Source organism: Medicago truncatula, chromosome 2, assembly GCF_003473485.1.
Source record: "Medicago truncatula cultivar Jemalong A17 chromosome 2, MtrunA17r5.0-ANR, whole genome shotgun sequence".
In the NCBI taxonomy this organism is placed as follows: Eukaryota; Viridiplantae; Streptophyta; class Magnoliopsida; order Fabales; family Fabaceae; genus Medicago; species Medicago truncatula.
Genome location: NC_053043.1, coordinates 37318679 through 37333721, shown reverse-complemented (window position 1 = coordinate 37333721; position 15043 = coordinate 37318679). Strand labels below are relative to the sequence as shown.

Below are 15043 nucleotides of genomic sequence, written 5' to 3'. Positions count from 1 at the left end.
TAGAATCTCTTCCTTCAAAAATATTGATATATCTAAACTTATCTTTTCCTTGTTAATAATTCTAAGATGAACACTTCCTCTCAGTTTTTCTTTCTTTCTCTCATTGCCATTTGGTTCATATCTCTTCCAGGTTTTGAAGCTACTACTATTCACCCCGACGAAAGTATGATATCTATTTCTGCTATAGCTACTAAACAATAAAGAAACTTCTTTCATTTTTTTTTCTATTCTTTTTATCTAAGGATTCATGTTAGCAAATATCATGTATCTTTTGCTCATAATTTCTTTAGAAATTTTGAATAATTACACACACACTAGTGTGAAGTATAGAAGATTTATATGATATCTATTTATATATGACTCATATATATAACAAATAAATTTCTTTGATCTTTCTTTTCCATCTTTCTTTTTATCCAAGGTTTCTTTGATATCTATTTATATATATTTGATGACATGTGTGTGTAGTTTAAAATATTTTTCAGTACTTAACTGATAGCTCTAAATTTTATATTTAGTGAAAGCTCTTGAAGATATAGCTAAATCACTTGGTAAGACGGATTGGAACTTCAGCATTGATCCATGCAGCAACAATTCTAACTGGGCCACGCCTACGCCTCGGATTCAGAGATTGCAAGTCGTAGTGAACATTGTTTTTTGTAACTGCAGTGTTGCTGATGACAACTTCTGCCATGTTGTTGAAATGTAAGTCTATTTTCCGTGTATTTATTTTCGTCATTTACGGTATAAATGAAGTCATTAAATTCATATATATGCAAGAATTTACATTGCATATTTGTGTATTCTTTAGTTGGATCGGTTAACACCTGAAATTTAAATTTGTTATTATTATACATCTATGAAATTTTTAGGCTTAATTACTCTTTTGGTCCCTTAACTTATTTTTTGGTTTCGTTTTGGTTCCTTAACTATTAAAAGTTTCGTTTTGGTCCCATAACTTTTTTTTGGGTTTTCTTTTGGTCCCTTAACTATTAAAAGTTTCGTTTTGGTCCCTTAACTTATTTTTTGGTTTCGTTTTGGTCCCTTAACTTATTTTTTGGTTTCATTTTGGTCTCTTAACTATAATATATTCATCCTAACATAATGGACCAAAGTGGTTGACGGAGGAAGAGTTAAGGGACCAAAACGAAACCAAAAAAGATTTGAAAGTAAAATCAATTGTGTCAAAGATATTTATTTTTAGGCTTAATTACTCGTTTGGTCCCTTAAGTTATTTTTTGGTTTCGTTTTGGTTCCTTAACTATTAAAAGTTTCGTTTCGGTCCCATAACTTATTTTTGGATTTTCTTTTGGTCCCTTAACTATTAAAAGTTTCGTTTTGGTCCCTTAACTCTAATACATTCATCCTAATATAAATGACCAAAGTGGTTGACGGAGGAAGAGTTAATGGACCAAAACGAAACCAAAAAGTAAGTTAAAGGACCAAAAGGAAACTTTTAATAGTTAATGGACCAAAACGAAACCAAAAAGTAAGTTAAGGGACCAAAACGAAACTTTTAATAGTTAAGGGACCAAAAGAGTAATTAAGCCTTATTTTTTACTGAAAAAATGTTTGACAAATTGTGAAATCAATTTTAAGACTCTAGAGTAAAAGAGCTTGTCGAAATTTTTTCTCTAAAATCTTTTGGTTAAGGAATATATTAGAATTAATTACTTATTTTTGCATATGTTTAACTTTTTAATGGTAATAAATTATACATACAGAATTTTGAAAGGGCAAAATCTCCCGGGGACTCTCCCACCAGAATTTACCAGGTTGCATTACCTTCGAACTATGTATGTAATTCCTAAACAGTACCTTACATCCAAATTTACAATATAATTGAACTTGTTTTATATCCTAGATCACATGCATCTATATATTATTTTGCTTGGCAATTACTTTCTCTTCCTCTATTACAGCGACCTCTCTCGCAATTACTTGAATGGTACAATTCCGAAACAATGGGGCTCCATGATGAATATTATTAAAATGTATGATTTGTCTCATTTTTCTGTTCTTGTTTTTAATCATTGATTGTTCGATATATTATACGTTGTCGATCTTTGACATATGGTTCTTATATCACATTCTATACAAGACTTTGTAACACAATAAGCTAATGAAGACATGTTTCTTAATCGTCATAGTGCTGTGCCCGGAAATCGTTTAACAGGCTCAATACCAGTGGAGATTGCAAACTTATCTACTCTCCAAACCTTGTGAGTTTCTCATCACCCACCTTAGCAGAAAATATCCATTTCTTCTAAGTATACAAACATGTATGTGTTGAATTCAAAATGTTTTTTAGAACTTAACTTTAACTTGAAATGGATAGTGAGTTATCGGAAAATCAAATGTTTGGAAATATTCCTCCTGAGCTTGGAAATCTAACCCAGATTCAAAGACTGTAAGTATTTTTTTTTCCCTCAATTGATGTTCTCACTTAAAATATGGAAGCTAAAAGTTAAAAAATTAAATCCACTTTGATTTCCATGACTTAGAATCATAAGATACTGTTTTGTTTTTCAATGATATATAGGCGATTTTCCTCTAACAATTTTACTGGAGAACTACCTGCGACATTAGCTAAGCTCACTACATTGGAAGATTTGTAAGCTTAAAATTTAATGGTGATGTTTATCGATGACTAAATGAAAAAGTATTTTTTTTTATGCTTTATATTCTCATGCCCTCTCTCAATGCAGCTGGATTGGGGACAACCAATTTTCTGGAAAGATACCCGATTATATTCAAAACTGGACAAGTATTAATAAACTGTATGGACTTTCTTCTTTATTTTTTATGTATACTCAAATTTGATTGTTTTTGTATTGATTTACTTCTCAAAAGAATTATCCATGGTTACTTTGTTCTTGGCAGAGTGATTCAAGGAAGTGGATTAAGTGGGCCTATTCCTTCTGGAATTTCACTTTTGACGAAGTTAACTGACTTGTATGTATGCCATTTTATATTTATGGTTGAACTTTTACTTTTACTTTAATTATGTTTACTTACCTTTGATTCAAATGTAACATTCAGGAGAATTAGCGATTTGAGTGGATCTGAATATGCACCTTTGCCACAATTTAATAGTATGACATCGTTTAAAAATCTGTGAGTTGATTCCCGTCTCTTTCAGAAATAGAAAACAAAACAAAATCAGCAAGAAAGGCAATCATAATATATCGTTGTCTATCTTATTGTTTCATAGGGTTCTGAGGAATTGCAACATCAATGGAATGCTACCTGAAAATCTTGGGAATACGTCAACTTTTGAATACTTGTAATTGATTATTTGCTCTATTTGATATATATTAAAGTTATATAGCTATCTACTTAATTATGTTATTGGAATGTTTTTCTATGATAAAGTTTCTCTGTATCTGGTTGACTTGTTTTCAATGTATCTGTTTCAGAGACCTCAGCTTTAACAAATTAAGTGGAATGATTCCGAGGACCTATGCTGACATAAACTTTACATACATGTATGAAATTCTTCGTAAATTTTAGCACATTTGTTTTAAGCATATATTTTTAATCACATATCTGCTGGTTTCTTTATACCTGCAAATCTAATTTCAACTTTTAGCCTGAATACTCCTACTTAGATTCATGAGGATTAAACACAACCTAAATACATGACTAAATGTCAACCTAATGGAGCTCATGTAGTCCAGACTGAGTTTCAATTGTTACATTATAGTAAACGATGATCATGGTTACAATACTTTAAGTGGTTTGAAAACTTCTGCTAATTACATTTCCTGCACGTATAAAGACTACTCAAACATCTGTCATTGGATATCAATTGCAAAGTTCAGGGAAATATATTTGCACATTTCTGAAGCATCTTTTTTGTGTCAAAAGGATCACATGCCCTTGCCATCTGAAAAGGAAAAGGACATAAGAGAAATAAGGTGACAATATATAATGAAGTGCGATGATGAGAGTCAAAGTGATAAGTGTAAAAATTACTCTATAACTAGAGAGTTGTTTATTTCAATGAGAATGGTGCTCCTTTTATAGGAGAGAATGCAACTAATCAACTCCTTAATTTAAGAAAAGATATAAAGAAAAATAAACAAACATTAAAATACAATAATAATAAAAGGAAATATATATTTCAACAATAAGTTTAGGCATTTTTGAGTTTTCATTAATCTTTTAGTCAGTGTCTAAGAATTAGAATGCTTTTCTGTATAGAAGGGTCCCTCTCTCAAGACAATTATCCTGAACCAATCCGTTCATTCGTAGAGATGAAGAGATAAACTGGAGTGATTAAAATGACTAGATTATTTCCCTTAATGTTCACCTCTATAAATATTATAAGCTTTGCACATTAATATCTTGATATTCTATTATGATAGATTTTTGACAGGAAACCTTCTCACTGGACAAGTTCCTTCTGCTTGGGGAAAGGATTCAGACGTGTGAGTTATCTTTCCAGTATTAGTTGTATGGTTCCTTTGATTGAATAATTTACTTCATTTACGTAACAAAAAACTAGAAACGCGGCCTGTTTGTTTTGTTACTTTTCTAAGTGTACTTGGCCTTTTCTTTTTACTTGCTTCCCTCCTTTTTTCCCCTTCGTCTTATTTAATTGAGAATTTTTTGTTTTAGCTGTATATTTTTTATTCTTCTTGCAATAAGTGCAATGATTAACTATTTGTCGCCAAATAAAAACTTCTAAATATTATATGCAAATATTATACGCAAATAATATTATTTACAAATGATTAACTACAGTTTAATCCTTTGTTATTGTTCTCCTGATGAACTCTAGTATCAGGCTCACAATCATTAGTTTAGTTTCTCTCACATCATAAGTTCATAACTTCGTAAAGCTGCATGATTATGTTTCTCCGAATTTATGTTTAGGCTGATTCCATATAACTTTCATGTTTCATGTCTCTAGTTTAATATGTTATCTCCAATATGTCATTCTTAAGTTTAAATTCAGATTTAAATAAAAAACATTCTTCTCAATTGATTTTCATTCTATCGTCATTATTTATGGAACATAATTCTCTTCGCTTAAATTTACTGTTTTATTTGTTTTAATGAACCAATTGATGAGGAGCTTATTTCTCATTTACTTCCCAGTAAGTAAATCGGTTTGAAACTTCTATACTCTTGGAGCATGATTGTGAAATTGTTTATTATATATATTCAAGATATTCATATTGTTAGATTCTCTGTAGTCACCAAATGTTTCATTTAGTATCTAATTTTAATATTATTATCATAATCTGAATCGAAGTTTATGACTTGTATACAGAGATCTTTCATACAATAATTTCAGCATCAACGAAGTGAATCAGAAATGTCAAGATCAAAATCAAAAAGTGTAAGAATCCATGAATTTATGTGCATTTGTTAGCAAGCTTAAGAATCTGCTTTGAGACACTACCTACTGTAATATGTCACAGGAACTTGTTTTCTACTGCATGGGCACACAACAGAAAGTAAGTTTTGTATTATAAATACTAAAACATGTGCATACACACACATATATGGGTTTTCTAATTTACAGCCACTCATTTCTTAATCGGACGGTTAAAATGAGTTGTCATCGTTTCTTATATTAATAAAGTTTTCTCACCAGAGCCATACCTACATACATACATACATACATAGCCTTGGCATTTCCGTCTTATCCTGTGATGAATCTTATTATACTAATCATTCTAACTTGTTTTATTCCTTCCATCATTCTCTCAGACCAACAGCAGTTTCGTGTTTGCAATTTGAATGTCCTAAACGTGAGTTTCTTCATGGTGACTTTCCTATAAACAGCAAAGATATCATTGTTTTTTCTTTTTGATTTTCTTAGTTTCATTAGTATTGCCAAAGTTTCTCACATGATCCGCTCAACCCAGCCTCAAAATCTCTTTATATAAATTGTGGTGGAAATCAAGAAACAGTCAACAAAACGACGTATGATGGTGATTCATCTGGATCAGCTAGATTCCAACCCAGTTCATCAGGAAAATGGGCTTCCAGCACCGCTGGTATATTCATGGATAGTGATCAACTCAGAACTTATTCTACCCGACATATCTCTAAACTTACTATGGTCGATGCTCAATTGTACACGAGTGCACGTGTTTCTCCTAATTCTTTGACTTATTATGGGTTTTGCCTTGCAAATGGAAGTTACACAGTAAAACTACATTTTGCTGAAATAATGTTCACGAACGATCAAACTTATGGTAGTCTTGGACGACGTGTATTTGATATCTACCTTCAGGTACATGGTTTAACAATATTCTTGCAATAGTCACTAAATGTTTCATAAAAAGAAAGGTCATCAGTCAAATGATCACTAGGTTCCTATAGGACAATTATCATTACTACTTTTTGATCAGTGCAGTTCACTTGTTTGGCATTATTTATAAAATCAAATTCTATAATATTTTTAAAACAAACTGACCATTAAAACACTTGTAGTTTGTAATTATCATGAATCATTAAGGCTGTGATTGAATGTTGCAGGGAAATCCAGTTAAAAAAGACTTCAATATTGCAGAAGAAGCAGGAGGGGTTGGTAAGAAAATCATAAAACAGTTCAATGATATCGTTGTTACTAGTAATACCTTGGAGATCCGTTTGTATTGGGCTGGAAAAGGGACAAAGTCTCTTCCAAATAGATCAGTATATGGTCCTCTTATATCAGCTATATCTGTCGAATCTGGTGGGTTATACTTTGTACGTTCCTAATCTTATGCTATATATATAATCTCCATAGTATGATCTAATATTTTAAACTTTTGTATAATAATCAAGCAGACTCTCCATCTGGAAGCATAACTGCAGGAGCTGTGGTTGGAATTGTGTTTGCAGCAATAGTTATTATCATTCTTGTATTTGGCATACTTCGGTGGAAAGGAAGTTTTGGAAAGAAAAATTATTTAGCAAGAGGTGATTACAAACAAACTTCTTTTGTTGTCATTACTATGGAACTTTTTCCTCAATCACATGGGGCCTGAGCCTAGTTAATTATCTTGATGAGACAAAAGCTGCAAGTTTACAGCAAATGGATCATCGATGTAGAGTGTCCGTACGTGTGTCATTTTGATTTTTATTAGTACAAGAGATCTTTACTCTTTCTTTTACTTCAATTAACAGAGCTAAATAGTTTAGACCTACAGACGGGTATTTTTACCTTAAGACAAATCAAAGCTGCAACAAATAACTTCGATATTTCCAATAAGATTGGTGAAGGAGGATTTGGCCCCGTGTACAAGGTATTTTGCATAATATAACAAATCCTCGAGTGTAAGCTTTTACTATAATGTTACATATATATATCAGAAAATTCTCTTTTAACTTTTAACAAAATAGCATTCCACAAAATGTAGGGATGTTTACCCAATGGAACATTGGTAGCAGTGAAGCAACTTTCTTCTAAATCAAAGCAAGGGAATCGTGAGTTTTTAAATGAGATAGGCATGATTTCTGCTTTGCAACATCCTTATCTTGTTAAACTCCACGGTTGTTGTGTGGAGGGAGATCAATTGTTGCTGATATATGAATACTTGGAAAACAATAGCCTTGCTCGTGCTTTATTTGGTAATTTTTCCTATATGTTCTACTTCAGTATCTATTTCTTTGAACTCTCCACGTTTTTTTCACTTAGCACGTGACTATGTGATATCTTTTTCTGATTTTTATTATATTCACAAATAAAGGTCCAGCGGAACACCAAATAAAATTAGATTGGTCAATAAGGCAGAAGATTTGCATTGGTATTGCTAGAGGTTTGGCATACCTTCATGAAGAATCAAGACTGAAGGTTGTTCACAGAGACATCAAGGCCACTAATGTGTTGCTTGATAAAGATCTTGAGCCAAAGATATCGGATTTTGGTTTGGCGAAACTTGATGAGGAGGACAATACTCACATTAGCACTAAAATTGCTGGGACCTAGTGAGTAACTATAATTCTTGCCTTCTCTTTGTTCATTAAAAAGTACTGCAAAAAAGTTATCAATTTCAGTTTAAATTGAAACTTTTAATAGTTAAGTCTGAAATCATGTTCTATACTTAAATCAATTATTGCAATGATATGTTCCAATTATGCAGTGGATATATGGCTCCTGAATACGCAATGCATGGTTATTTGACGGACAAAGCAGATGTTTATAGTTTTGGAATTGTTGCCTTAGAAATCGTTAGTGGAAAGAGCAACACCTTGTATCGGTCAAAGGAGCAAGCGTTCTATCTTCTTGATTGGGTAACTTTTTTTTGTTCTCAATTGGTCATGCAAATCTGATTATCCAGTATACTATCCACATACATGTATTGTTATACATTTGTCATCGTATAATTCAACTCTAAAAGAGAATATATGACTAGTTTAATACTTTGAATAATTTTCAGAAATTGAATGTACCTATTGTAAATGACTTGGTTTCAAATCAAACTATTCTTTGTTTTTTTTTTCAACAGGCGCATTTGTTGAAAGACAGAGGTGACCTGATGGAGCTAGTTGATAGAAGATTAGGTTTAGATTTCGACAAAAATGAAGCTATGGTGATGATCAATGTGGCTCTCCTATGCACCAACGTCACTTCAAACCTTAGGCCCCCTATGTCCTCAGTCGTAAGTATGCTTGAAGGAAGGACTGTGGTTCCAGAATTTGTGTCAGATTCAAGTGAAGTAATGGATGAAAAGAACATGGAAGTATTGAGGCAGTATTACTATCAGATGGAAGAAAATAGTACAAGTAAGTCACAAACACAAAGTCAGAGTTTATTAATTGATGGGCCATGGACTGCTACATCTTCATCAGCTGTAGACCTTTATCCCGTCCACCTTGATTCTTCCTATTGGGAGAAAAGAAATTAAGCGCGTTTATTGATAAATAATTGCATCTTCCGGCTTGATGTCCTGCCACTGTGTCTTGTGATGAAGCCATGATGTCTTTAAAACTGAGTACTATCTCCGTCCATTTGAATTTTAACCAATAATTGTGCGTGCTCTCTAATGCACTCTTTGCTCTCTAATGCACTCTTTCTAACAAATTATTATTGGTTAAAATTTAAATGGATATCACTATTTTAATCTGTATCCAACAAATCAGTTGGTATCACATCAATTTAGGTATTTTTATGAATTTTAATCAATAAAAGAAGGTGCGTTTCGAAAGAGTCTTAAAGAGTATGTTGTTATCAGTTTACATTGTGTTGTATTATCATGTTATGTATTTCGACTGAAAGGAGGGATTCATATTTGTTGCTCCCAAGTTGAGAAAATTGAAGTTTGACCATTCAGTGAAATGAAATTGATTGTTCTGTTGTATATTTTCAAACCAGTATTTACAATTTATGTTTTTTTCTATATAGATCGAGTGACAATAACCACTTAAAACCTTATACAAGTAGGAAATTCCGGATTCAAACCCAAATTACAGTGTCCGATGGAAGTTAATGCATATGTCCATCATAGAATGCTAGCTAGAGTCTAGAAACAACTATAATATGTGCATCAGTCACACTCTTAATTTTTTTTTATCTTTTCTGATCTTTGGAAAATGTAAGTACATGCTATTTAATTTCTTCACGTGCTTACATGCTTGCCCATTATTTCATCTCAAAGATTCAACAATTTTCTCTCTGTAACATAGTGCCTTGAAACCTTTACCTCTTACATTTCTCTCAAGGCAATTATGTGTATCACCCATCACATTTAATTCTTTGCTGCTAGATTTTATTTTTGGGGTGAAATATTTAGCTACATAGTTAGTAAAGGTTTGACTTTGCAATGTATACATTAGTACCGACATACACCATCTTTTGCACAAGAAGTAGAAAATGTAATGAATTATACAAATGTGACAATAGCTAGCTTGTACACAAAAAGGAGAAAACGGTATGAGTATGCAAATGTGGCAATAGCTTAACTACAAAGGACGTAGAAAGTGTTGATTTTCAAAAAACCCACTTACCTAGCTCCAAAAGCATCATTCCATTGGTTTCATGTTCATTTTATTTTAAACAAGCCCTCTAATTTATCCACACACATTGTGACATTTTTTTCAAATCTATTTATTTGTTTAACTCCGTCTTCGTTCTTAATTTTAAAATATAACATACTTAAATGTTAACTCATGTGTCGATGTCGTGTCAGACATGCCTTCAATCAAAAGTGTCAGTGCTACAGAGGATGGTAGTGTATCAATGATACTACGAATTCTCCTTAGTAGAGTAAATCAGTTTACTATCAAAAGAATGTGACACCAGTTTAAATAGAATATAGAACCGGTCATTACAATCAGTCTAAATGAAAAAACGCCAAAAATATACTTATCAAATACACATTCTCAATTTTTCTCTTGGTATATAAACATTCTTCAAGTAACGTGATTAGATATATGTGATAGTTATTCTCAATTTTCAAAATTTGGAGTCACATGTTCTTCAATGAAATCCTAAAAAAGTAGAATTAACAATTTGATACAAATAAAAAAACAAATCAACCCCATAAACATAATCTACTACCATACAAAAAACACACAATACATTTCCTATGGGAGAAAGATGAAAAACAAATTGTGGGAATAAATTATGTATTAATTTACAAATGAGTCACGATCCTTTTTTATTGTAACCTTTTTCTATTGGTTGATATAAAATAAATGTTTCATAATCCTTTTTTTTTTTTTGAAAGGTGTTTCATAACATTTTAATTTGATGATAATATGAAGATGCCACTTTGTACCAAAAAAAATTAAAATATGAAGATGCCACATGTGCTTTTGAATTTAAAGTAGGCAAATGTTTATAATATAGAGAGACAGAGAGAGGTGGAACCTAAATAATTGCCTCTTGAGATAGCGAGGTTTGTTGGTCATTGTCAGTGCAACAGCTGCATTGTTTCTTAGTTGGTGCGTATGTATGCTTTTGGGTTATTGCTGTTTCGCTTACTGTGAGGTGCAATTAGCATATCGTTTTTAGTTGGGCAGCTCTTTAGAGGCCCATGTTTTTGGCTGTTTAACTTGGGCTGTTTTTGTTAGCGATTTCTAATTTGAAAATTGCTTTTCCCACATTAAAACTTGCTTAAAAACATATGGAAATAACCAAAAATCTCCGGCGGTAGTTAACTGGCCGGCTGTAGGTAACTACATTTAAGGGTTTTTGTTCATTTTCATGTTTTTTTTAAGTAAGTTCTAATGTGGAAAAAGCAACATTCTTCTAGTTTTTTTGGGGAGTTGTTTGTTGTTTGATTTGAGGGATTTGGGGGCTATTTTTCGGATATATATGAAACACCCCTCTCTCACCTGGGTGTGTGTTTTTTGTTTTTTAGCTTACTTTGTGTTTCTAATGCGGAATAATATTTAATTATTAAAAAGAAAAAGAAATTATATAACTATAATTTTTTGATAAAATTTCCCAAAAACAATTCAAACTTCAATAATATTCAAATTCAAGAAAGTATCCAACAAAATTCATACATTTATTTTACTAAACCATAATATCATACTTTCATGTCCCTCTAATAAAAACATAGTATTTCAAGTAAGTAGTGTTTCAAATTATTATTTGATAAAAAATCAAAGAATGAAAGAGTAAGTTAATAGATAGAAAGAAAATTAAATTAACAATCTAAGAGTTTGTTATAGTCTCCATTATTTACTATCAAAAAGTAACACTACCAAAAAAAAAAGTCTCCACTATTTACTCACAAATTATATAAGATAGTGGAAAATGGGTGTAGAACTGATGTCAGTGGATCAGATTCTCCGTATGAATACAAAACCTTGTTGAAAATTGCTTTTTTGATATAGAAAACTTCCTATTGACACAAGTAAATGACCAAATTACTCCCAGCGGTAGTTAACTGCCTCTGGCATATGCGTCGGCAGTTAACTGCCGCTGGCTTTGCTGCTTTTTATTATGATTTTACGCGTTTCGGTTGAAAAATCAAAATAAATCGAAATTTATTCAGAATTCTACGAAACTTTGCAGATCCTCTTTATATATTTTTTTAGAGCTGTCTGCAAAAAACCAAATCAAAATTCAATTTCTAGGTCGACGTCTTGATGTTTTGGTTTCTTGAGTTATTGGTGCATTAAAAATTCATATTTAATCCATCCGTTGTCGAAAAATTCTAATTTTTTGCGGGAAATGTTTTTTTTATGTTCTTAATATGTGTACAAAAAAAAATGAAAAAATTCAACCTCTATCTAACTTTTCCAGACGCGCAGTTAGAAAAATATTGCAATTTTACGCGTTTCAGTAAAAAAATTAAAATAAATTGAGGATTACTAGAAATACTAAGAAAATTTACAGATCCTCTATATGTATTTTTATAGAGGTGTCTGCAAAAAAACAGCTCAAAATTCAATTTTTAGGTTGATGTTTTCGTGTCTTAAATTTTAGGCGCATTAAAATTTCATATTTAATCCGTCCCATGTCAAAAAATTCAAATTTTTTGTGGGAGATGTTATTTTTTTGTTCTAAAATGAGTGTAAAAAATCGTAAAAAAGTTCAACCTTTAGGACACTTTTTCGGACTTGCACTTGAAAAAAATTGCGATTTTGCACGGTTCGGTCGAAATATCAAAATAAATCGAGACTTAGTCAAAATGCTACGAAACTTTAGAGACACCTCTATATAAATACATATAGATGATGTGAAAAGTTTCGTATCATTCCGAATAAGTTTCAATGTTTTTTATTTTTTCAATTGCGATTTTGCGCGTTTCGGTCGAAAAAATAAACAAAAATCGAGACTTATTCGGAATGTTACGAAACTTTTCACATCATCTATATGTATTTTTATAGAGGTGTCTGTAAAGTATCGTAGAATTCTGAATAACTTTCGATTTATTTTGATTTTTCTACCGAAACGCGTAAAATCATAATAAAAAGCAGCAAACCAAGCGGCAGTTAACTGCCTCTGGAGGAGCCAGCGGCAGTTAACTGCCGGCGCATATGCCAGGACAGTTAACTACCGTTGGAGGTAATTTGATCATTTACTTGTGTCAATAGGAAGTATTCTATGTCAGAAAAGCAATTTTCAACCTTGTTCTTCCTCTTCTATCCTTAATTCCCGAAAACAACCCAACAATAAGACTTAATCCACACCCATCGTATTTTATTTCACATTCTCAAACTATCCCATGAATTATGCCACTGACTGTGATGTTCTACGTAACTAATGGCCCAAACACTAACCAGTTTTGAGTTGTTAAGTGAGCCAACATAATAAAACATTGTTAGATCGGTTAACATGTAGCCGACTTAAAGAGAAGGAAACGTGAAGACACGTTGAGAGCCTGTGAAGGAATAGATGAGCCCCCATGATAGGCTTACGGTGGTGGAGTCACCGATGTGGTGTTTCGGTTTCATTTAGAAAGCGGTTGTTTGCTCGTTCACAAGTTACGGTGGAGAACGAAGCTAGGACTGTAGGTATGAAAAGACAGCTAATATACAAACATCTATTTTACACCAACTATTTTGAAAATCCTCATTAAATAAGGATATTTTCATAAAAGAAAAAGAAAAAAAAGTTCAAAACATAATGCTTTTATGACTAGAATTGTGATAGCCAATAGAATTTGTATATGGGCGGAAAACACGGTGGGTGTGATGCTAAGTTGGCTTCAAACATTATGCCACATGCTTTCGGATGATTTTATTGTCTAATTTGTGGCTATAAATGAATGAATGAGTTAAAATGTGGTTATTTTTACACTTACAACCTCACATGCATCAATTCAGACACGTTTCAATTTTTCAAAAGAGAAATGATATTTGTACAACCATTTTGTGACAACGTTTTGACAACTTTATCTCTCATACTCACGTTAAACTCTTATTCTCTCTCTTCTTTTTTCTCTCTCTCCATTGATTTTGACCAATGAAAAGAGAGAAAAAAGAAATTGTCACATAAGTTGTCCCATATGGTTATTCAAATATCACTACTCTTTTCAAAAAGAGATGTGTTATTTGAACAACCATTAGTGTGACAACTTTTATGACAACCATAAATTTACAAAGAAAAATAGATATTAACATGGAAACCAAAACAATAGAGACAGAAAGTAAAAATATAATATGAATATTAGAAAAAAAAATTGTGACAAAAGTTGTCGCAAAATAACTGTACAAATATCATTTCTCTTTCAAAAATACTAATCGTTTATGTCGTTTGCGTAGGTGTTTGCCATCATTCATTACTCAGTGGGCCATACATAGTACACATGTACTTGCACAATTGTCTGAAATGTTGAAAAATAAATGCTTATCTCTCATCAATGTCGACTATGCATTTTGAAGCAATCAATTTACTTTATAAAATGAAATTAAAAGGTATTCCCTCCATTACTTTTCTTTTAATGTTTTAGGCTTTTCTTTTAATGTTTTAGGCTTGCACAATTTGTGTTTTTTTTAAATGTCCTTATTTATCATTAAATTCACATGTGATAAACCAAATATCACAACTACTTTAATAGTTTATTGTGTTTTTCAACAAAGGTAAATTTGAGAAAACAATAATAAATTCACTAAAACATCAAAAGTTTTAGAATATAGTTGAAGTTCTAAAACATCAAAAGAAAAAGAATGGAAGGAGTATACATTTTGGGTGTAAAACAATTTTAGAGTAAGAATCAACTACTTTACCACTTTACATCACTTTTTATAGTTGCCACTTCGCATCACTTTTTATACTTATTTTAAAATTGATTGTGTTACATGAAAAAATGGTGGTTTGCCATTTATGCAATGTAATTCTTATAAAATGAGATTAACTGTTTTAAGATGACAAATATGATTGATTTTTTTTTTTTTTTTGTATTTGGTTGAGAGGTTAGTAAAATCTAACAAAAAATTGTTTTACACAACGATCCATCTTTTGGTAGAGTTTATTAACCATTTGAGACCAATCACTTAGTGACAAATATGTTTGATTGTTTTTATATTTTGGCATATTAAAAATTATAAGGAATGAATTGACACCACCCTAAAATTTCAGGGAATCAATTGATGATTAACTCTAATAATTGAGTTTACATGCAGTAGCTTCTTAAATTCC

At 31.6% G+C, this 15043-nt stretch overlaps 1 protein-coding gene across 1 annotated transcript; it reads left to right on the top strand.

Moving 5' to 3' along the window:
• Positions 1–9225, top strand: LOC11409277 (probable leucine-rich repeat receptor-like serine/threonine-protein kinase At3g14840). Its single transcript, XM_003596197.4, has 24 exons — positions 1–163; positions 519–705; positions 1725–1796; positions 1923–1994; positions 2151–2222; positions 2339–2410; positions 2543–2614; positions 2709–2780; positions 2884–2955; positions 3043–3117; positions 3215–3286; positions 3420–3488; positions 4371–4433; positions 5282–5350; positions 5433–5468; positions 5725–5765; positions 5883–6253; positions 6499–6697; positions 6793–6924; positions 7132–7250; positions 7365–7575; positions 7695–7932; positions 8088–8238; positions 8454–9225. Exons 1-24 carry the CDS (start codon positions 67–69, stop codon positions 8850–8852), a joined length of 3033 nt encoding a protein of 1010 aa, XP_003596245.2. The 5' UTR covers positions 1–66; the 3' UTR covers positions 8853–9225.
• The last annotated feature ends 5818 nt before the right edge of the window (positions 9226–15043 follow it).